This window comes from Chlorocebus sabaeus, chromosome 1, assembly GCF_047675955.1.
Source record: "Chlorocebus sabaeus isolate Y175 chromosome 1, mChlSab1.0.hap1, whole genome shotgun sequence".
Lineage (NCBI taxonomy): Eukaryota > Metazoa > Chordata > Mammalia > Primates > Cercopithecidae > Chlorocebus > Chlorocebus sabaeus.
Window position 1 is genome coordinate 56712338 of NC_132904.1, and position 23706 is coordinate 56736043.

Genomic DNA, 23706 nt, shown 5'->3' on the forward strand with positions numbered 1-23706 from the left:
TGTTACATCTGCCATGTTTACCTGGAAGTTCTACCTAAGCTTTTCACAATGTAGCTCCTGCTTATATTTGTGCACTTCATGTCCTGTCACTACTCTATTGCCCTGCCAAAATGAATTACCAATAGCTTTCTGAACACACCAGGAAGCTTCCAGCTTTGCCTTTATTTTTTTGGCCTCCTTTTCCTGGACTACCTTTCTAACCCCTCCCACCTGTCTGCCTAGTAAGTTATTCATTTTTCATCAACGAACTCAATTTCACCTTCTCAAAGGAGCTTTTCTTGACTTTTCCTCGTACCAGTTGAGCAGACTGCTCGGGGATCCAGAATATTTCCTGCATTTTTTTGTTTATATCATTATCTGCCCTACAAAGGGAATCCGTTTTATTTATCAGACCTGTAGTGCCAAGTTGAGGGTCTAATACATAGTAAAAACTAAAATAATGCTAAATGAACAAATGAAGACAGTAACAGAGAACGGCGGGATTATAGAGGAAGGAGAGGCTGACTGAAAAAGTTTCCAGAGAGCAGTATTTTTAAGCTGTTCTTCAGAGAAGTTTTTGACAAGTGGAGATGGTGTCAGGAATTTTCCAGGCAGTGGGAACAGGACGAGCAAAGCTTACCTGAAGACAAGCAATATGCTAAAGAAATAGTAAATCATCCAGTTTGGAAGGACCATTCGTAAGAACAGATCATGCAGGGCGTTGAGGTTATAGAAAGGACTTTGACTATTGTTTTGAAGATAATGGAGAGTTAAAAGGTTGTAAGCTGGAGAGACAGAGAAATAGTCTTCTGTTTTAGCATTATCACCTGTGGCTGCAGCTGGATAATGAAAGAGAGGGGTATGAGTGGAAGCTGGAAGACAGTGAATTCATGGAGATGAGGAGAAACTCGATGTTGTGGTTTACGGGTGGGTGGGGGGTAGTGGTGGTAAGTGGGGATAGAGATCCGGGCACGATGTGTAGGAGGTAGAATGCACAGGACTCAGTAACAGATGAACATGGGGAGTGAGGGAGGAGTTTTTAGTTAGTATGAATAGGAAGGCGAGGGTACCATTTACAGCGACGGGTAACCACGCCGGAGGAGCAGGTCAGCTCGACGCTGGACATGAAGGTGCAGGCGCCTCGCACACCTTGTCCCTCGCGCGACGCCGTCCGCGCCGCCCGCGGTTTGATCGGGAGCGGCAGCCTGCGCTGCGGTTCCGGTTCCGGTTCCGGTTGGCGTTTGCACCTGCGACCGCCGTGAGCAGTCATGGCGTACTCCACAGTGCAGAGAGTTGCTCTGGCTTCTGGGCTTGTCCTGGCTCTGTCGCTGCTGCTGCCCAAGGCCTTCCTGTCCCGCGGGAAGCGGCAGGAGCCGCCGCCGACACCTGAAGGTAAGAGCCGGCCAGCTTTCTCTAAGCTTCCTGGCGCCGAAGAGTACTGAGAACGCTGCTCGAGGGAGGGGTGATTCTGAGAGTCTGCAGCCTTCACCGAAATATCCACGAAACTGACAGGAGAGGGCGGACGAGACGGCGTTGAAGGGCCAGTCCCCACGGTTCCATTGTTATCAGCGGGTGGCGGCCCAGATGGTTCTGCTGCTGGAAGGGCCAGGAATGTATGCGTGCATGCCTGGGCATCCTCTAGGTGGCCTTGCATACTCCCGTTTACGCGCAGCCACTTCTCTCTTACCCCACTGATTTAACTCATCTTGTCACCATTTGTACACGTGCTTTGAGCCAAGGGTTCCCAGTTGGGTTTCCCTCTTTAGGTTTTCCGTGTACTTTCTGACGCGCCGCTTCGTACGAAATCAAGGCAAATGCAATTGGTACAGCAAACCTTAATTCGTTATGTTTTTTTCAACTTGGTGCTGGGCTCTCACTGCTTCAGGGTCTTCTTGTGCCTTTAAAAATATATCTTGAAGATTTTAATAACCCTAGTTTCAGTTGCTGAGGTGTGGTTATGAATGAATTATTACGTTCCCCTTATTGAAGTAGTATTTATCTGTTAATTGTTCGTTGTTGGCATGATGTATGTGGCGTTTAAAAATTCATCCTCTTAGCTGCACTGGGGCCTTTTACAGAATGAGTGTAAAGGCATGGTGCTGAAGGCTGGGAGAAGGAACCAAAACAATTCTCCACAGGTCGTGAAATTCTACTGGTAACTTTCTCCTGTAAATTATCCTTGTAACATCTTTGAGACATGATTTTACGGTATCTGAACTCTTCCAGTAATGTTTAAACTGTTGATTGCTGGACAGCTCCTTTTGAACTGTAATCCACTTCTCTCTGCTTAATACACATTGGGTGTAGTTCCATTCTTTTGAGCATCATACACGCTATAAATGCAAAGCACCAAGCTTCAGGGGTGGAGGGCAGATTGAACACATAATTCTGTTTATAGAATTTGCCTGATAATCTTTGTGCTTTTAAGACTATCCACCTGGAAGAGACTTCTAAAACATATTTGCATATTTGTTCTTTTTTTTTTCTTTCTGTCTCACTGCAATAATCCCAAAGATTTTTACCTACTTTGTCTAATGATATTGTCTACCTTGAAGAAGAGTAAATTCATGATGATCCTGAACAGTGAAGATTCTTCGAAAACAGTTTTTTGGTTTTTTTTTTTTACTTGTCTTTCCATTATGGTGAATTATCTTGAACAAGTACTATTGACTGTGAGTGGGAGACACTCTTCTGAACGTTGTAGAAAATATAGAGTGGAGATTAGACATGGGGTTGTTCCCTTGAGAATAACCAACAAGTGTTGGTATTCAGTGTTCTCATCTTAGGATCTTTGTACTTTCAGTTCTCTTTATTCCTGAAGTGCTGTGCTCTTCCCTCAGTGCCCTTCTCATCATTCAAATTTCTGCTCAAATGAAACCTCCTTAGAGAGACTTCCCCTGATGACACTAACTAAAATAACTCTTTCCTCTCATCATTCCCTATTTTATCATGTTTTATATTCTTCCTGATAGGCATCACTATATGATATAGAATATTCTTAAGTGTTTACTTGTTTTTTTGTCTCCACCTTCTAGAATGTAAGTTTGCAAGGGTAAGGACTTTATCTTGTTTATCACTATTTCTTCAGTACCTGGCATATAATGGGCAGTCAATAAATACCTTAAGATTATTAAGCTACTAATATTGTAAATTCTGTTTTTGAGAAAGAGAAGCTACTGAAGTAGTATAACCTAGGAAAAAACTTACCTGGAATGATACATTCCAGTAACTGAAACTTGCAGCAATGAATCTTAACCATTTTGGGGTTACATACCTCTTTGACAATCTTATAAAAGCTATGTATTTTCTTTCTTTCTCTCTCCTTTCTCCCTTCCTCCCTCCCTCCCTCCCTCCCTCCCTCCATCCCTTCCTCTCTTCCTGGCCCCCTTTCCCTTTCTTTTCCGTTTCCCTGGGTCTCACTCTGTCACCCAGGCTAGAGTGCAGAGTCATGATCACACCAGCCTCTCCTTCCAGGGCTCAACTGATCCTCCCACCTCAGCTTCCCAAGTAACTGAGACTACAGGCACATGCCACTATGCCGGGCTAATTTAAAATTTTTTGTTTGTTTGTTTGTTTGTTTTTGTTTTTGTGTGGAGATGGGGGTCTCATTGTTTTGCCCAGGCTGGTGTTGAACTCATGGGCTCAAGTGATCCTTCTGCTTCGGCCTTCCAAAGTGTCGGGATTACAGGCGTGAGCCACTGCACTCAGCCTAAAACTGTATTTTCTCTCTAGAAAAATGTACGTACTCTATAAATGTACTCAGAATTTCAGTATCATCAGAGAATTCACAGAACCCAGAAATCCCTGCTTTGAAGAAAGGGATAGCCCTGAGTATTTGAAAATTCTTAAAAATACATGTCATTATGTCTTCCATTTTTGCCCATTGATGTGCGTGAAACAAACACAGTTCCCTTTCCACATGAAAGCCTTTAAGATAGTCTTTTAACAAATATTTATGATGTACCATATCACATACTATGCACACAGTATACAGACACTATGTATTCCAAGAAAAACTGAGTGCACTCCATGCTTTGAGGAGGCCACAGTTTAGTAAAGGAAAGCAGATATGTCAACAGATAAATGCAAAACAGACATGTCAGCAGATAAATGCAAGGGTGTTGGTCACAGTTACTCAAGTCTGCACAGGGAACAGTGGAGACACGTATGCAATGGTCAGTGTTATTGGGACTTAAGAAGGGTTTCATACACCAGGTGCGACAGCTCATGCCTGTAATCCCAGCACTTTGAGAGGCTGAGGCAGGAGGATTGCTTGAGCCTGGGAGTTCAAGATCAGCTTGGGCTTAACAAGCTGATCAAGGGTCTATAACAAGACCCCCCATCTCTACAAAAAAAAGTTGTTTTTTTTTTTTTTTTTTTTTTTTTTCAATTAGCGGGGCATGGTGGTGTGTACCTGTAGCCCAGGCTACTCTGCAGCCTGAGGTGGGAGGATCCTTTGAGGTCTGGAGGTCAAGGCTACAGTGAGGTGTGATTTTGTAACTGCACTGCATCCTGGGCAACAGAGTGAGACCCTGCCAAAAAAGAAAAAAAAAAAAAAGACGGGTTTCATAGAACATAGAGGAAGGAAGTCTTTTGTTTTTCTTTTTTGATAACAGCTTTCTTGAGATCTAATTTACATATCATACAATTCACCCACTTAAAGTTTACAATTTGGGTTTCAGTATATTCAGAGTTGTGCAACCATCACCACAATCAATTTTAGAATATTTCTTCAGCCCCCAAAGAAACCCCATACTTTTTAGCTATTACTCCACAAATCCCCCACCCCACCTCCAGCCCTAGGCAACCACTGATCTACTTTATGTCTCTATAGATTTGCCTGTTCTGGACCTTTCATATAAATGGAATCATATAATATCTGATCTTTTGTGACTGATGTCTCTTAACTAGCATAATGTTTTCAAGGTTCATCCATGTTGTAGCATGTAGCAGTACTTCTTTCTATGACTGAATAATATTTCATTGTGTGGATATACCACATTTCATTTATTCATTAATCAATTGATGGACATTGAATTTTTGCCTTTTAGCTATTATGAATAATGTTGCTACTGATGTCTGTATACAAATTTTTGTGTGGACTTAATGTTTTCATTTCTCTTGGGTGTGTACATTTGGAAAATGTGAGCATTCCAGCGTGGATGGAACTAAGCGTGGAATTTCTAGGTCATGTGGTTATTACCTGTTTAACCTTTTGAGGAACTGCCAGACCATTTTCCAAAGCAGCTGTACCATTTTACATGACCAACAGCAGTGTAAGAGGGCTTCTGGTTTCTTGTCAATACTTGTTTGTTATCCATCTTCTTGATTATAGCCATCCTAATGGGAATGAAATGGTATCTCATTGTGTGATTTTATTTGTACTTCCCTGATGACTAATGACATTGAGCATTTTTTGTGTGTTTATTCACTCTTTGTCTATTTGTATATCTTGTTTTGGAGAAACGTGTATTCAGGTCCTTTTAACCCTCTTTAAAAGTTGGATTACTTGTCTTTTTTATTTTTTATTTTTTTGAGAGAGAGACAGAGTCTCACCCTGGTGCACAGGCTGGAGTACAGTGGTGCCATCATTGCTCACTGCAGCCCCAAACTCCTGGGCTCAAGTGATTTTCCCACCTCACCCTCCCAGGTAACCAGGACTACAGGTGTGTGCCACCATACCTGGCTAATTTTTAAAATATTTTGGCAGAGATGAGGCTCTCACTATATTTCCCAGGCTGGTCTTGAACTTCTGGTCTCAAGTGATCCTCCCACCTTGGCCTCCTGAAGCAATGGGATTACAGGTGTGAGCCACCACACTTGGCCTCTGGTCTTTTTATTGTTGAGTTGTAAGAGTTCTTTGTATATTCTAGGTACAAGTCTGTTATCAGATAGATGATCTGCAAATGTTTTCTTCCATTCAGTGGTTGCCTTCACTTTCTTGATGGTGCCCTTTGAATAGGAAAAGTTTTACATTTTGATGAAGTCCAGTTTATCTACTTTTTTCTTTTGTTTCTTCTGCTTTTGGTGTCATATCTGAGACAAACTGCCAAATCCAAGGTCATGAAGATTTATGCCTATGTTTTCAAGTTTTATAGTTTTTGCTCCTGCAGTTTAAGTCTTTGATCCCTTTGAATTAATTTGTGTATATGGGTAAGGTAGGAGTCCAACTTCATGTGGATATATAGTTGCCCCAGCACCATTTGTTGAAAAGACTATTCTTTTCTCATTGAATTGTCCTGGCACCCATGTCAAATCAGTTGACTCTAAATGTAAGAGTTTATTTCTGGACTCTCAATTATATTACATTAATCTATACCCTTATGCCAGTACCATGCTGTCTTAATTATTGTACTTTTCTAAGTTACGAAATCATGAAATGTGTCCTCCAACTTTGTTCTTCTTTTTCAAGATTGTTTTGCTATTTTGGGTCCTGTGACCCAGCATTTCCATATGAATTTTGGATCATCACTTTAGTTTCTGCCAAAAAAAAAAAAAAAAAAAAAAAAAAATTGCCAGCTGGGATTTTGATATAGTGAACAGTGAACTGAAGCAATTTGGAGAGTACTGCCATCTTACCAATATTAAATCTTTCAGTCTATGAGCACAGGATTTCTTTTTTATTTATCTAGGTCTTTATTTTAAAAGAGGTTGTAGTTTTTAGTGTGAAAGTCTTATTTTGTTAAATATATTCATAAGTATTTTATTCTTTTTGATGTTGTTATAAATTTTGTTTTCAGATTGTTCCTTAGTGTATAGACAATTAGTTTTGTATATTGATACTGTGTCTTGTCACCTTGCTGAACTTGTTATCTGCATATAGTTTTACTTTTTTTTTTTTTTAATCTGAATGCCTTTTATTTTTATTTTTACTTTTCTTTGACTTACTGCCCTAGCTGGAACCTTTAGTACAACGTTGAATAGAAGTGGTAAGAACAAACATCCTTTCTTGTCCTTGATCTTAAGAAAGCTTTCATACTAGCATATGTAATGTTATCTGGGGGCATTTCATAGATGCCTTTTGTCAGGTTGAGGAAGTTCCCTTGTATTCATAGTTTGTTGAGTGTTTTTCGTTATGAAGGGGTATTGAATTTTATCAAATACTTTTCTCTATGTCTGTTGAGATGATTATGTGGGTTTTGTCCTTTATTGATGTGGCATATTACATTAATTGAAATTTAGATGTTAACCCAGCTTTGCCTTCCTTGGCTAAATTGAGGAGGCAACTCTTAAAGTGTTTTGTTTTGTTTTGTTTTTAAATAATCCAGATGAAAAAGAACGATATTCTAGGCAGAAGAAACACAGAGCAAAGAAACACAGAGGCTTAGGGCCAGGTGCAGTGACTCATGTCTATAATTCCAGCACTTGGGGAGCCCAAGGCGGGCAGATTGCTTGAGGCCAGGAGTTCGAGACCAGCCTGGCCAACACGTAGAAACCCTGTCTCTACTAAAAATATAAAAATTAGCCCGGTGTGGTGGTGCACACCTGTAATTCCAGCTACTTGGGAGGCTGAAGCAGGAGAATCACTTGAACCTGGGAGATGGAGGTTGCAGTGAGCTGAGATCCCGCCACTGCATTCCAGCCTGGGCGACAGAGCAAGACTCTGTCTCAAAAAAAGAAAAAAGAAAAGAAAAGAAACATAGAACCTTGAAGTATCCTTAGAGTTGTGAGAGAAGACACCAGAGAAGTTTCCATGGGCCAAATTGTGAAGGTTTTTTTCTGTCATACTTAAGGAGTTTGGGTTTTATTTTAAAGGCAGATGAGGCATCATTGAGTGTGTAAGGAGAAGAGAAACATTTAACCTGGTTTTAGAAAGGACACCTAGCAGCTGTGTAGACACTGCGTTGTGAGGATTTCTTCAGGAAGAAGATTGTTGTAGTCATCCAGTTGAGACATCATGAGCATCAGCAAGTCATTGTCATTGGGCTCATCAGTTAGGATGCTTGTGACAAGTGACAGAAAAGTCAGCTTGACTTGTCTTAAGACAGGGAATTTATTGACTTGTGTAAATGAAAAGACCCTGTGTTAGAACTGTCTTGCAGTATGGTTTGATCCAGAGACTCACAGTTGTCACACTGGGGCTCCAGCTCTTATTTTCTGTGTCCTTTTCACTCTGGGTTCATTCTCAGGTTGGTTCTGTACCCTGGCTGCTCTCTCAGGGTAGTAACAATGGTTGAAAAAGTTTCAGACATTACTGCCTCACATGCAATTGCCCAGAGAAAGTGAGAGTGCCTAATTTATATATGTGTGTGTGTAGAGCTGGCCTGGAACTCCTGGCCTCAAGTCATTGTCCCACCTCAGCCTCCTAACATGCTGGGATTACAGCACTTTGCTGGGCATAGCTCCAGGCCTCTTTTCTTTTAAGTCCTCCTTCACTCTCACCTTCCAGCCCTACTCCCCAGATTCTTTCCCAGAAGTTCCAGCAAACATATCCACTCACGTTAATGGCTTGAATTAAGTTAACTTGTGGTGCCGTGGGTAGAGAGAATATACTGATGAATCCACTCTGGAGTTGAGAGGAGTTTCCAAAGGAAAATATGTATATTGGAGCAAGAGAGGTTATCAATGGATAGACTGGAAGAAAGAGAACAATTTTAAGAGATATTTTAAAATAGAATTGGAAAGTGAGGGAGAGGGAGACAACTAGATTATTCTCAGGTTTAGGTGAAGGCGTAGATGGTGATTTCCTTTGCCAAAATAGGAATGGAGGAAAAGTAGATTAAAGGTGTGTGAAAGGAAAATAAAAACTTGGGACCCCAGTTCACTATGCCAAAAGGAAAAAATTAAGCTGAAAGCTGAGTCATGCAAGAAACTGCCTTTGCTTTTGTTCCTAAGCAGGTAGCTACAGATAAAAAATTAAGTATCTCCACGGGTAGCTACCCTATGTTCACCTTATCTTATGTAAAGTACCGATTTACTGAGCACCAGATGAATACATAATTGACTATTCCCCTACCTACTCATTTTTTCTTGCAACATATGGATTACCGTACCCTTCTTTCCCCTCCAGCATACTTTTCCCCTTGAAATATTGAAGCCCTCAAAATCATCTTTGGAGAAAGGCACAGACCTCTCTCCTGGGCGTGTCCTTAACGTTGGCAAAATAAACTTCTAAATTGATTGAGGCCTGTCCCAGATACTTTTTGGTTTACAGGTATAAGATGATTAATTCAGGAATTGAAAAAGTGGTATTATGTCCCTTTCTTCAGTCTTCTTTCCTGTGTTAATATCCCTAGCTCCCTCTTCCATTCCTGGTATGACCTAGTTACAAGTATTTGAACATAGCCCTCTTAGAAGAGGCTCTTAGAACTGCAAATAATAGCATATCTAAGACAGTTCATGAAAGACCAATGTGTTGTTTCCCTGCACTTTTCTTTTTCTATACTTAATGCTTTCTGGGGATTGCTTTAGTTTGTAGCATTTTACTTGCTGACTTTGCTGTATGTTATAATTCTGTGCCTTTTTTTTTTTCTTTTTAATAGGAGCTACTCATCTAGGTTTTGTTCATTTTCTACTGTTCATTTGATGTTTCAGAATGAAATGTAGGACTTTGTAGTTTTTCCTGTTGCATTTTATCTGTTTAAATTTGGCCAAGAATTCTAGCTCTTGAAATTTTTTCAGAGCATTCATTGTTTTATTCAGTGTATTTGTTTACCATTTCTTAGCTGTGTGCCATTCCTGATATTTAAAAAACTTTTTGTTAAAGACATTTTCTAACATAAGCAAAAGTTAAGAGAGTAGTAAAATGAATCCGTATCACCCTGCTTCAGCAGCCATCAATATATGGCCAGTCTTGTGTCGTGGGTATCCCCACCCTCTTTTCCCCCCACTCACTGGATTATTTTGAAGGAAATCCTAGACACTGGATCATTTTTCATCCTTAAATGCTTCAGTATGCATCTCTAAAAATGGATTCTTATTAAAATATAGCCACAATACCATTGTCACACCTAAAAAATCAATACTTCCTTAATGTCATTAAACATCTAGTTGATGTTCAAATTTTTCCTACCATGTTATAATTTTTCTTTTTTCTTTTTTTCTTTTTTTTTTTTTTTTTTTTTTACAATTTTACCTTTGACTATGATCAGCATGTTTTCTCTTTTTGTTTGTTTGTTTTTTGAGACGGAGTCTCGCTCTGTTGCTCAGGCTGGAGGGTGGTGGCAGAATCTGAGCTCACTGAAACCTCTGCCTCCCAAGTTCAAGCAATTCTCCTGCCTCAGACTCCTGAATAGCTGGTATTACAGGTGCCCACCACCATGCCTGGCTAATTTTTTTGTATTTTTAGTAGAGACAGGGTTTCACCATGTTGGCCAGGCTGATCTCAAACCCCTGACCTCAGATGATCCTCCTGCCTTGGCCTCCCAAAGTGCTGGAATTACAGGCATGAGCCACCATGCCCGGCCTCAGTACGTTTTCTTGGTAGGTCAAATTATTGTTTTAAATGTATTAGTCATTTAAAACGGCTTTTAGAGTCCCATCAGTGTATTCACGGAAACGTTTTGTTTAGGGTCATTCAACCAGTTGGTTATTTGGTTGCACTATTCCATTTTACTCTGTCACCCTGGTTTGTCTGCTTCTTCCTTCCCTACTTCAGTCTATTCTCAATATAGCTGCCATAGTATTATGTTGAAGCTTAAGTCAACTCACATCTCTCCCCTCCCCAAAACTCTCCAGCGACTTCCTGGCTCAGATGAAAAGATAGTCTATACATGACCCAAAAGGTCCTATATAATTATCTTCCCCATTTGCTTCTACTTTTGTATCTTTCTCACTTTGTTGTGGCCACACTGGCTGCTTCCTCACTGTTGCTTGAATATGCCAAGCATACTCCCAATTCATTGCCTTTGCATTTGCTGCTTCTGTGGTTTGAAATGCTCGTGTTTTGAATATCCATGTGCCTTTTCCTTGATCTTTGTGTTTTCTCTCAACTTGCATTTCCTGATGCCTTCTCTGGCCATTCCAGCTAAAATCTTAACTTCCAACACTGTCCTACCCCGTCTCCCTGCCTTATTTTTTGTCCTTAGTATTTATCATTATCTTGTTTATTGTCTCTTTTCCTGCTTCGAAAGGGGGCTCTGTGGCCGAGCGGTGTGGCTCACACCTGTAATCCCAGCACTTTGGGAGGCCGAGGCGGGTGGATCACGAGGTCGGGAGTTCAAGACCTGCCTGGCCAACATGGTGAAACCCTGTCTCTACTAAAAATACAAAAATTTGCTGGGCTTGTTGGCAGGCGCCTGTAATCCCAGCTATTTGGGAGGCTGAGGCAGAGAATTGCTTGAACCCAGGAGGTGGAGGTTGCAGTGAGCTGAGATTGTGCCACGCATTCCAGCCTGGGCGACAGAGTGAGACTCCATCTTAAAAAAAAAAAAAAAATGGAGGCTCCGTGAGGCTAAGGATTTATATTTGTTTTGTTCATGGCTGTGTGTCCAGCTTTAGATGAGGCCTGCACATAAGTAGACAATAAATATTTATTGAATGAGCGAAAGAATGAGTTAATTAATTAGAGCTGGCTCCTAGGGATCATGACTTCCTCTGTTAGCATTTGTAAGCCATTACCTTATTATTATTGCATTCATTATGGTTGCATAAATGATCATGCAACCATGTGATAGACTATTATGAATTCAGTAATTTATATTCGCGAAGAGTTTTAAATGACATGGGAACATTGTATGATACCAGTGAAAAGTAAAGATATATACTCACTAGAAAGACGTCAACATTTTAACAGTGGATATTTCTAGATCATGTAATTATGAGAGGTTCTTTAAATTTTTCTGTACTTTCTCAATTTTCTATAGGTATGCATTTCTTTTATAATCAGAAAAAAAGTACTTCCTTTTCCCTTCCACATCCATTCAAAAAAATGTAAGAATCCTTTTTAGAATCTAGCCCAAGAGTTACAACCTGTTCACTTCTCTAGTTTGTAGAGTTTGTCATCCACTTTCTGCTTTCCACAGACTGGAACAGTAGTTCTCTATCTCCATTCTTTTAAGACTTCACTTTTTACCAACATAATTTCTTAAATTTTTCTTTAGTTCAATGACCTTATTTGGAAGCTTTCCCAGTTCTCTTGATAGAAATTATTTAGTGAATATACTTGAATTTATCCTCCTCTGGGACTTTACTTTTGTCCTTAGAATTGTTAATTCTCCACTGAACCAGAAATGTATCCCCTTTGATATAGAAGCAAAATGGAGGTTGACAAGTTCTGTTTTCTTACCATTTTATCCTAAGGCAAATTGCCTTTTTTCTCTAAACATCACTAAAAACACCCCTTTTGCTTTTGCTAGCCTTTTGGTAAATCTGGATTTATTTTGGGCCTTGGCCTCCTCGTGTCATTCTTCCAAGTCTTGCCACTTTTTCATGCTGGTTGCTTATGTGTCTGTCCATCTTTTCTGTCCTTTTAGAAGAGCTACCTGCACATCTTTTTTTTTTTTTTTTTTTCCTCTGCTGTTCCTACCTGCTTGAGAATTTTTGAAGTGCCCATATAGAAAGGTATTTTACGGGCTTTCCTCTCAGAGAGCATCTCATGCCGTGGCGTTATGTCTGTTTTCAAAACTTCTTAACTCTGGGCCAGGAACGGTGGCTTACACCTGTAATCCTAGCACTTTGGAAGGCTGAGGCAGACAGATCGCCTGAGATTAGGAGTTCAAGACCAGCCTGGCCAACAAGGGTGAAACCCTGTCTCTACTAAAAATACAAAAATTAGCTGGGCAATGTGGTGCATGCCTGTGGTCCCAGCTACTTGAGAGGCTGAGGCAGGAGAATCACTTGAACCTGGGAGGTGGAACAGTGACCTGAGATTGTGCTACTGTCCTCCAGCCTGGGTGACAGAGACTCCATCTCAAAAACAAACAAACAGACAAAAAAACACGCAACTTCTTAACTCTGGCTTCCTAGAGTTTGTGCTACACGATTCCTACTTTGTTGTCAGAAACACTAAGATCTCATTCTCCTGAGGTTCTCCCTTGATTTCGTCAACCAGTTTCTTCCTTGGTCAGAGTAGCAGTTCTCCTGCTCTCCCTATGTACCTGTGGAACATAAAAATGTCAGCACACTTGGTCTAGAACTTGTCAGTTGTTCCATTGTCAACTGAATGAGAGTTTGAATAGGTTCCAGGGTAGTTGAAATACTCCAAGATGACAGTGTGCCACTCTGTGTTAGAGGTGGCTTCAAGAGAGTCCTATCTACTACTTCTACTTGGCTGGGAACCTTTGGTGTTCCCACAGTAACAATGTATCTGGGCATCTTTCCTGCTGACCCTGCCTGAATGCTTATATATAGGGTTCCTTAGTAGCCCCCCTCCAGTGGCCCTGTTCCTGTGGAATAGCACAGACCCTTTGTCACATATACATATCCACGTATACATATATACACGTATACATATATGACATACAGATATAATTCTTTGTTATATTAAACTAGCTTCTTATGTGTTGGTATGTAAGTTCCTGAAGACAAATATATTTTTTGGTTGCTTACCATTTATTTTCCCTAATGAAGCATCAGAAACCTACTCTGAAGGAATGTTTGAAGGACAGAGATTAGGAAATCATTTTGATTTCAGAGGGTCATTTTCCTGTTCATATATTATGGAAACGAACAGAAAACAATGGACAATTTGAGAGCCCATGAATGCATGTAAATTAGGCATTTTTTCAAGTTTAGAAACTTACAGGTAAGTGGATATGGAATACCTTGCTTGATCAGTCATCCTAATTGCCAGTTTCTATTCTAGAAACTATAAAATTGAAAACTGGCAGGATAATGAAGTAAAAAACTATTTTTAGCCCTACAAGTGACTGGGCAGGATATTGAGATTCTAATAAAGGCTAACACTCGCAGTATAATTCATCTAGATCAGGTCAGCAAAGATTGTAGTATGCAAGACCCAGAGCCTGCCCTATGGGGGACCCAAACAAATACAACACTAGGCCTTTATTCAAGAAGTTCTTAGTTTGTCTTCCAGCCAGAGGCCACCAGGAACACACTTGTAGTTGAACAAGTTGAGTGTATTACACATTGCAGCAAGGGAGAATGCACACCATGGGGAATTGTGGGGCATCTCAATAAGGCACTGTTAGAAAAAGTCATTATAGGATTTGGGTTTGTGTTAGGTGATCTGGAGGATGGTTTAAGGATGTGGTACTTTACTCTGAGTTAGATGCTTTCGGGAAGTAAGGCAAATTCTATGACTGGTATCTTAACAGTTTATCTAAAGGGAGGGCCAACTAGAGAAAGACTAAAGCTGTAATTGATAAAGAAGCCCCCTCATTCACATTACCAGCACTAGGGGATATTAGGTATTTTGTGGCTTGGACAGTGTTCATGTTTTGTCTGTGTTCAGACGGATTACAGAGTGATCTTGTTTTTTTCTTGATCCATCATGATCGCAGAATGGCCTTGTCTAATGTTAGTGTTCTGCAATTGCTTATGTGTAACAGGAGAACACCACAACTTATCTGTGAGTACCAAGCCAGCTCATGGCAGTATCAATGCCTAGCTGATAATAGCAGGCCAACTTTTGGATGTTAGAGGCTGCTTTTCTTATTCTCAGATACGATATACACCAAATAAAATTGGATGGAGATGGTGCTTAGTGGAAAATGTTACCTGTTTTTGTTTCCCAATTCATTTTTAAGTACAGGCTATAAGACACATTAATAAAACTCTTGAATACGGCCAAGTGTGGTAAGTGCAATTAAAGAGGCTCAAGCAGTGTGTTTCACAGGCATGGGGAGTAGCATGAGAAAATGCTTTGGGGATGTGGGGGCAGTATCTGGCCTGGGCCTTGGAGGATTGGCCAGATTTAGATATGTGGAGTTGGAGAGGAAAGCAAAGCCACTGGAGGGTAAGCATAGGCTCAGAAGCAAGAAGATAAAAGTCAGGTTCAAAGCATGGTGAGAACCCTAGTTTCGACTAAATGAGTGGTATGTAATGGGAAGGCAGTGTGAAGAGGTACTTTTGGGTTAGATTATGGAATTCAGTTGTTTAGAAATTCAGTTTGTGGGGAGAGAAAATCAGAATTTGTTATATACCTACTATATGTGCTAGGTGCTTTGTATATATGATATTATTTAATCTGTAATTCTTGTAAACCCTGGAAAGTAGATATCATACCCATTTTACAGATGATGAAAATGAGCTCTAGAAAGATTAATTTAACCTCCACTGAAATAGTTGGAGGCACAGCCATAATCTTAACCAGTAACTGACTGAAAAGGTGGCACTCATTCTACTTCAATGTGCTACTTCCATTCTGCTGTAATACAGCCTCTTGTCATCAGTGGAAACCATTAGAAGCTTTTGATCAGAGAAATGGCAAGACCAGTTAGAATTGTGCTTTAGGAAGATTATTCTGGTAACAAAACAGTGGTAATTGATGTGTATTGAGTATATGGATTGGGCCCTGTGCTAAGAAACTTAGATACATAATGATCTCTTTTAGGTAATATATAGGATGGATTGAGAGTGGAGAGGTTAACAAAAGATGAAAAAAGTCTGATTAAATTAGCAGAAAATGTGAAAGCAGTAGAGAACAAAGCAGAATCAGGTAGAAGGGAAATGTAAGAAGATAGGGCCCTTGGAGGAGACAGGTGAGGAAGAAACAGCTGTTGTCTTGGCTTCTACTTTAAGTAATACTGAATCAAATATGGCCTCTACAACTTCGTCAGTGTTTAAGGAAAAGCTTGGCTATCTTAAGGAACTGGCCCCCTTAAGACCTTTTTTGAACCGCTGTTTTTATTTTTTTTATTAAAGTAGAAACATGTCCAGTTCTTTATAGATTTATTTGCCCCAAGAATGAAATGCTGCAGATGAGTTAATGTTGCTTTCAGAAAACTCTTTTGTTAACAGTGCTGAAATTTTTGTTTTTGTTTTTGTTTTTAGCAATAGGTATGGTTATTAACAAAGGAAGGTAGAGCTTCACTTTGTAAAATCCATTAATTTTTTTTTTATATATTTTTTTCAAGACGGATTCTCATTGTCACCTAGGCTGGAGTGCAGTGGCGTGATTTTTGGCTCACTGCAACCTCCGCCTCCTGGGTTCAAGCGATTCTCCTGCCTTAGCCTCCTGAGTAGCTGGGATTATAGGCATGTGCCACCATGCCCAGCTAATTTTTGTATTTTTAGTGAAGACGGGGTTTCACTGTGTTGGCCAAGCCGGTCTCAAACCCCTGACCTCGGGTGATCTGCCCGCCTTGGTCTCCCAAAGTGCTGGGACTACAGACGTGAGCCACCTCACCTGGCCAGAATCCATTAACATTAAGTTTTTAGTTAAGCTTAAATGATAACCTAAGTGAATTTCTTTTTTTTTTTTTTTTTTTAGATGGGGTCTCCTTCTGTTGCCCAGGCTGATCATACCACAGCCTCAAGCTCCTGGGCTTGAGCAGTCCTTTTGCCTCAGCCTCCTGAACAGCTGGGACTACAGGCGCATGCCACCATACCCAGCTGATTTATAAAAGTTTTTGTAGAGAGGAGGTCTTGCCATCTTGCCCAGACTGGTCTTGAACTCCTGGGCTTAAGCAATCTTCCCATCTCAGCTTCACTAAATGCTGGGATTAAATTTTAATAATTAAAGAAACCTAAATATGGGCAAAGCTTTCAATAAACAATTAGGATTTAGTCACGTTCCCTTTTACGTAATATTGAAGTACCTATAGAGATAGTCACACAGCTGTTTTGTTTTCTAGATTAGAAAACCTACAGTTTTATGTTCTGATATCTTTATTCTGATTTCTTTAGCTGTTTTTAATAAAGCAAACTTAAAAAAACACAAATCTTATTTGTAATGTAACTATGAACTAGAACATTTGTAATAGAGAAAAATTGAAAATAATCTAAATGTTTATCAGCAGAAAAAGGGGTGAATAAATTATAATATGATCATACAGTGTGATGCTATATTGCAGTTTAAATGAATCAGCTAGAGCTATACATCTCAACATGGATACATTTGTTGGCCAAAGTGTTGATTCCCCCACTGGAAAAAAAGACAGAAGAAGAAAGTTGGAGAAGCCTGTGTCCAATATAATTCTATAATATAAAGGAATTTTTTAAATTGGGGTAAGCATTTTGAGGTAAACAGTTCAGTAGTGTTAAGTACATTCACATTGTTGTGCAGCCGTCACCACTGCCTATCCACAATATGAAGTTTTAAAACATTCAAGGCAATATTATATGTTGTTTATAGATGCTTATATATTGTTTATAGATGCATAGTTATGCAGTAAAATCTAAAAGCACGCATTCTAATAATCACCAAAATCAGAATGGTGTTTATCTCAGAGAGGGTGTGGGGGAAAAGTACACAAGGGACTACAGTTGTATTTGGGCGGTGGACATACAAGTGTTCATAAATTATCTATACTTTTATATACCTGGCATATTTCATAGTTTCAAATTTTTCTTTTGTAAAAAAAAATTCCCACTAGAAATTTCCAAATGTTTGATAGTCATTAACTTTTTGTAGATCTGGGCTATTCAGTTTTAAGAAACATGGTGGTACCAGGATCCAAGAGGTGAGGTTGCTACCTGTTGAGGCCTGTTAACTTTACGAGAAGAGAAATCTTTGCCAAATGCAGTGTTGTCATCGCTGCCTACCATCTTAAGTGTCACAGGTAGCAGATGTTGTAGGTCTCAAGCCTAAAGGTTGGAGAGAATGAATCTATAAAGAAAGGAAATGCAAGAGGAGAGCAGGTTTTAGGAGGTGAAGATGAGTTCGTTTTTAGGCTTGAGATGGTAGACATACAAGAAGACATATATACTAATTGAATTTAGAGATGAGAGACAAGAGCTTGGGGGAAAAGTTAGAACTAGAAGTACACATTTGGAAATTCCAGTGTATTCCTTGAATAAATGAGTTTGCCGAAGGAAAGTATAAAGAACAGACTGAGACAAAGTATTGGGGAAGGGGATTAAAGAAGAACCAGTGAAAGAGATTGAGAAGGAATAGGTTGAAGGACAAGTGGGAAAAGAGAAGAGTAATGTGCCATAGAGATTAAGGCAGGAAAAATTGTCAAGAATTTATTCAGATTAATCCAGTATTTATTGAATGAACACTATGTGATAATCACTTTTTTGTATTGCAGAAAATTAAGAGTGAGAACTGAGAAAAAGCCATTGGATTTGACGGTTAAGGTAGAGTTACCATGTCATTGTAACTATGCTCCTTGTCTGTAAGCTCTTTTTAAAGACAGAGATCCTGTTCTAGTTGTCATTCTAATCTCAGAGCCTGACACAGTGTCTGTCACATTTTTTAGTGCTCAGCAGTAAATATGTGAACAATGATACCAAATATAAAGTACTCAGATTTCTTCTAGAATATAAAATATATTTTTTGCTGTCTAGTCTATATGTTCCATTGCTCTCCAAATCTCTCTTCTGTGTTTGAAAATACTATTTTTTATTTTCTCAACACCTCTTTGATATTATCAGTAACCTTCTTAATTCTTATACAAGTTTCCTTATCAATAACTTCTTTAATCAGTTCTAACATAGGTTTCTTCTGACCTCATCATGATTCATTCAGTGTTGCTTTTTGAAACCCTATTTTTTGCTTTCTTTCTTACTCCTGTTACTCACTCATCAACTCTATATAAAGACAGTCCTATCAGTCAGAGCTGTGTAGAGGTAGCATGAACTTCCCTGGGGAAAGCATTGTTTTCTATCCTGTGGTATTCAGCAGAATCAGGACCACAATTTGAAGCATATGAGAGTATTAAACACAGGTGGCTAGACTAGCTGGCTTTAAAAAAAAAAGTTTTGTTGAGAAAGAGTTTACATACCATGCAATTCACCTATTTAAAATGTACAGTCACTGTAGTTTTTAGTATATTCATAGAGTTGTGCAACTATCACTACAGTCAATTTTAGAACTTTTTAAATCACACACCTCCCCACCAAAAACTTCATACGCATTAGGCCGTCACTTTTTCCCTCCTCTGCACCCCTCCAAATCCCAGCTCTAGGTAATCACTAGTCTACTTTCTGTCTCTATAGACTTGCCTATTCTGGATATTTCATTTTAATGGAACCATATAATATGTGGTTTTCCATGACTGGCTGTATTCACTTATAATATTTTCAGAGTTCATCCATGTTGTAGTATGGATCAGTACTTTATTCCTTTTTATGGCTGGATAATACTGTGTTGTGTGGATATACTACATTTTGCTTATCCATTCATCAGTTGATGGACATTTAGATACTGTGAATAATGCCGCTGTGAACATTTGTGTACAAGTTTTTGTGTGAGTATATTCCTGGGTGTATACCTAAGAGTGGAATTTCTGGGTCATATGGTTCTTCTGTGTTTAACCTTTTGAGAAACCACCAGACTGTTTTCCAAAGCAGCTGCACTGTTTTACGTTCCCACTAGCAGCGTATGAGAGTTCCTTTTTCTTTACATACCTCAAACACTTGCTATTATCTTTTTCATTATAGCCATCCTAGTTAACGTGAAGTGGTATCTCCTCGTGAGTTTAATTTGCATTTCCTTGGTGATGAATGGTGTTAAGCATCCTTTCCTGTGCTTATTTGACATTTGTTTGTCTTCTTTGGAGAAATTTTTGAGACCTAGTCTCACTTCTGTCACCCAGGCTGGAGTGCAATGGCGTGATCTCTGCTCATTGCATCCTCTGTCTCCTGGGTTCAAGCGATTATTCTGCCTCAGCCTTCCAAGTAGCTGGAATTACAGGCATACACCACCACGCCCAGCTAATTTTTTTGTATTTTTAGTAGAGATGAGGTTTCACCATGTTGGCCAGGCTGGTCTTGAACTCCTGACCTCAAATGATCTGCCCACCTCAGCCTCCCAAAGTGCTGGGATTACAAGCATGAGCCCCCACACCTGGCCACAATTGCTCATTTTTACTTGGGTTATTTGTCTTTTTAATGTTGCATGGTAAGAATTTTTTATATATTTTGATACTAACCCTTTTCAGATACATAATTAGCAAATATTTTCTCCCACTCAGTGTGTTGTCTTCACTTTCTTAATGGTGTCATTTGCAGCACCAGAGTTTTAAATTTTGATGACATCAGCTTTGCCTACCTTTTGTTTTGTTGTTTGTGCTTTTGGTGTCCTTAGAAACTATCCCCTAATCCACAGTCACAAAGATTTATATCTATGTTTTCCTCTAAGATTTTAAAGTTTTAGCTCTTATAATTAGGTCTTTAATCGATTTTGAGTTAATTTTTGTATATGGTATGAGATGGGGTCCAATTTTCTTCTTTTACATATGAATATCTAGCTGTCCCCAAACCGTTTATTGAGACTGGATGACTTTTAAGGCCACCTTGACTCTGAGGCTTTGTAGTACTTTGGTTTCTGTTATTGTCTAAACAGGTGGACAGTCAGGTTTTCATGTTATGGCCATCCATTTCTCAAGAATATATTGTGTCTGAAAACAAGGATTGCCATTAGTTTATCTGTTTCCAGGCTTCTCAGTTGCCTTCAATTTTATCCTCCTCTGACTTTTATGATACTGGTTTGTTTCTAGTCATCTTTGGCTAGTGCATCTTTCTTTTCTTTCTCTTTTTTCCACATAAATACAATATTCTTCCAGCCTTTTGGTATTGGGAACCATTCACTCAATTTTAATTAGCTTTGTCATTTAGGTAGCTTAGAGTTTCCTCTTAAGCCTAACTGCAGTATAATAAAATTTTTTTTTCTGTATTCCATCGACACCTGGAATATAATGTATGAAAAATGTGTATTCAATTGTTCCCTAACAGTAAGCCTTCCAAGTTTCTTTATTATCTTCTCTATCTTAAACTCTTGATCTTGGAGTTTTCTGACTCTTCCTCCATGAGCTCTGTATTTTGTTCAGTGTTAAATGGCACTGATTACATGGTAATTAATAGACCTCGGACATGTTAACTTAAGAAATATGATTTATAAATTTAGAAGAGAAGAGGAGACTTTATTTCTTATAAAGGGTTACAACCTTCCGGGTGGCCATTCTGACAGGCTGGGAAGTGTAGCCTCCACCCATAAGCAGAAACACACACTTGGAGGGATGGGCAAAGGGAACAGGAATTCGTGCTGAGCAGGGTGGCCATATATACATATTCAATAAGCTGTTGGGGGAGTCATGAATATTTATGAAAGGAGAAGCATGTCCTTCATGGGTCTCATACACACAAAATGGCAGTAACAGCGTGGTCAGAGAGTGGAGTTTTCAGCCCTCTGACATCAAAAGGTGAAGCAGAAGACATGAAAACCCTTACTGTGCATTCTCTGTAGACTAGCCAGAACCATTCTGTGGTTGGTAGTCTCTTATCAGGCAAAAAAGGAGGGACAGCATCAGGTGGTTGGTTGATAGCAGTGGTGGGGTTTTTTGAAATGGCTGGTTTCTGTTTGGTAGTTAGGGAAGAAAGGCTAATAGTGGTTTGCGAGGGAAGGGGTATAATGAGGTAGGTTGGAATCCCCAATCCCATCGTAGCCAAGAATTTAGTTTTCAAGGTTAATCTGGGGTCCCCTTGGCCAAGAGATGACCCATCAGTCAGTTGGTGGGCTTAGAATTTTATTTTCAGTTTATAGACCTATCCTTTCCTTTTTATAGTTCTAGCCACCACCTCAGAGATTTGCATCTCACTGCTAAATTACTATAATAGCCTTTTTGATGTTTTCCCAGATCCTAGTTTCTGTTTATATTAGGCCCTATATTCAGCTGCTAGATTAATCCCCATCAAGTACTTCTCATCAAGGTTCACTGTATCAAATTTATATACCACACAAGTTAGCATTTCAACTCCTCCCCATCTTTACTTCTCCTTATCTCTTGTTACTTCCCTAAATGGGGCCAAACTAACTTGGTAGTAAGTCCTACTTAATGGTTTCTTTGTTCTCAATCTCATGTACACACTCTTCTTTCCTCCTGGTGTGCTTTCGCTTCTCTCCTATTCTTTCCCTTCAGTGATTGACTCCATTTGACTCCTCTTTTTGTTATTTTTTATTTTTTTATTTTATTTATTTTTTTGAGAGCGTCTCGCTCTGTCACCCAGGCTGGAGTGCAGTGGCGCAGTCTCGGCTCACTGCAAGCTCCACCTCCCGGGTTCACGCCATTCTCCTGCCTCAGCCTCCCAAGTAGCTGGGACTACAGGCATCCACCACCAATCCCGGCTAATTTTTTTTTTCTTTTGTATTTTTAGTAGAGATGGGGTTGTACTGTGTTAGCCAGGATGATCTTGATCTCCTGACCTTGTGATCCGCCTGCCTCAGCCTCCCAAAATGCTGGATTACAGGCGTGAGCCACCACGCCCAGCCAACTCCTCTTTTTTTTAAAGACATATTTTGCATCTTTTCAATACTTGAATATTTAGTTTATCTAGTAATAAGGTCCTTGACACCCTGCTGCTGCTGCTGCTGCTGCTGTTATTTATGTCTTTGTTTTAGATATTCTGGTTTTGAAGGCATTGTTCCATGTGGGAACTATTGTTTCTGTTACCTTTGTCGCTCTCTTCTTTTCTTGCATATGGCAGAATCTTGAACATAATAGGTATCCTGTAAATCTTCCTGGCTGACAGATCTATAAAAGTTTTGGGGGAGATGTGTAATGTCATTCTTAAATTTTAGAGATGCAAAATAATGCTTTTTATATAATTACCTGTTTTTAATTTTTAATTTTTTTGTTTTATATCAGATTTGAAGATAGTATTCTTAACACAGTAAGGTGAAGTTCCACAACATATTACTACAAATATTAGATCTAGTTTATTGAACATTAGCCACCTGATAAATCAGATTCTCTCAAGAGAAAAGTTAGCTTCCTGAATGCTGACCAGGCATGCTTTTGAAGGTGCGTGATAGCCAAAGCCAGTACTCATCATTTGATATACTAAGATCCTTGAAAATTTAAAAGGGGCATAGTCACCAGCATCCAGAACAAAGGATGATGATGACATGGTGATTTCCTTATTTTACTGTCTAAAGCTCTGCTTCTGTTGCTGACCTACTCTTAAAGAGAAGTATTTATTTTCAAAATTTTCCATGTCACTTAAAGTCAGTATTGAGAGGAAAAGGAGTATCACTGGAGTGGAGCTTGGCTGAGAAAGGATACAAGGCAGAAGGCAACTTCCAAGCCTGCCTGCCCACCCACCTTCTTTCTTACCTCAGGAGCAGAGTTGACTTTGAGAACTAAATTCTGATGTTTTAAATCTTACCCAAATTCGGCCAGGCGCAGTGGGCTCATGCCTGTAATCCCAGCACTTTGGGAGACCGAGGGGGGCAGATCATGAGGTCAGGAGATCGACACCATCCTGGCCAACATGGTGAAACCCCGCTTCTACTAAAAACACAAAAATTAGCTGGACGTGGTGGTGCATGCCTGTAATCCCAGCTACTTGGGAGGCTGAGGCAGGAGAATCACTTGAACCAGGGAGTCAGAGGTTGCAATGAGCCGAGATTGTGCCACTGCACTCCAACCCGGTGACAGAGCAAGACTCCTTCTCAAAAAAAAAAGAAAAAATCTTACCCAAATTCCTACCTAACAGGCCTTGGGAATCACACCCTACAAACTGTGAAGTCTCATCAGAGGGGTTTTATTTCACCCCATATAATCTAGCCCGCTTTCCCACCTGACTCTGGCGTAACTTCACATAACAAATAAGAAAAGAGATAAAAATATTTTAACCACAAATATATTTCCTTGCCATATCTTGAAACTGCCCTGCAAGGTTGTCTCTTGTGGGAAAGGTCCACATTCTATAGAGAATCTC

General features: G+C 39.6%; 1 protein-coding gene across 10 annotated transcripts in view; it reads left to right on the forward strand.

The window, feature by feature from the left end:
* The first annotated feature begins 1189 nt into the window (after positions 1-1189).
* RIC3 (RIC3 acetylcholine receptor chaperone) overlaps positions 1190-23706 on the forward strand; it is a 59465-nt gene continuing 36948 nt past the window's right edge. For 2 of the 10 annotated variants that reach the window (XM_008007775.3, XM_037999764.2), the window contains exons 1-2: positions 1263-1371; positions 18075-18123. Coding sequence is in view for 6 of the 10 variants with exons in the window: in XM_008007761.3 (XP_008005952.1) it covers positions 1248-1371 (124 nt within the window). In the remaining 4 variants the exon portion in view is untranslated. Of the gene's footprint in view, positions 1372-16895; positions 17050-18074; positions 18124-22631; positions 22788-23706 lie in introns of all 10 variants that reach the window. The other 8 variants (XM_008007761.3, XM_037999762.2, XM_008007773.3 and 5 more) reach the window with 7 other exon arrangements.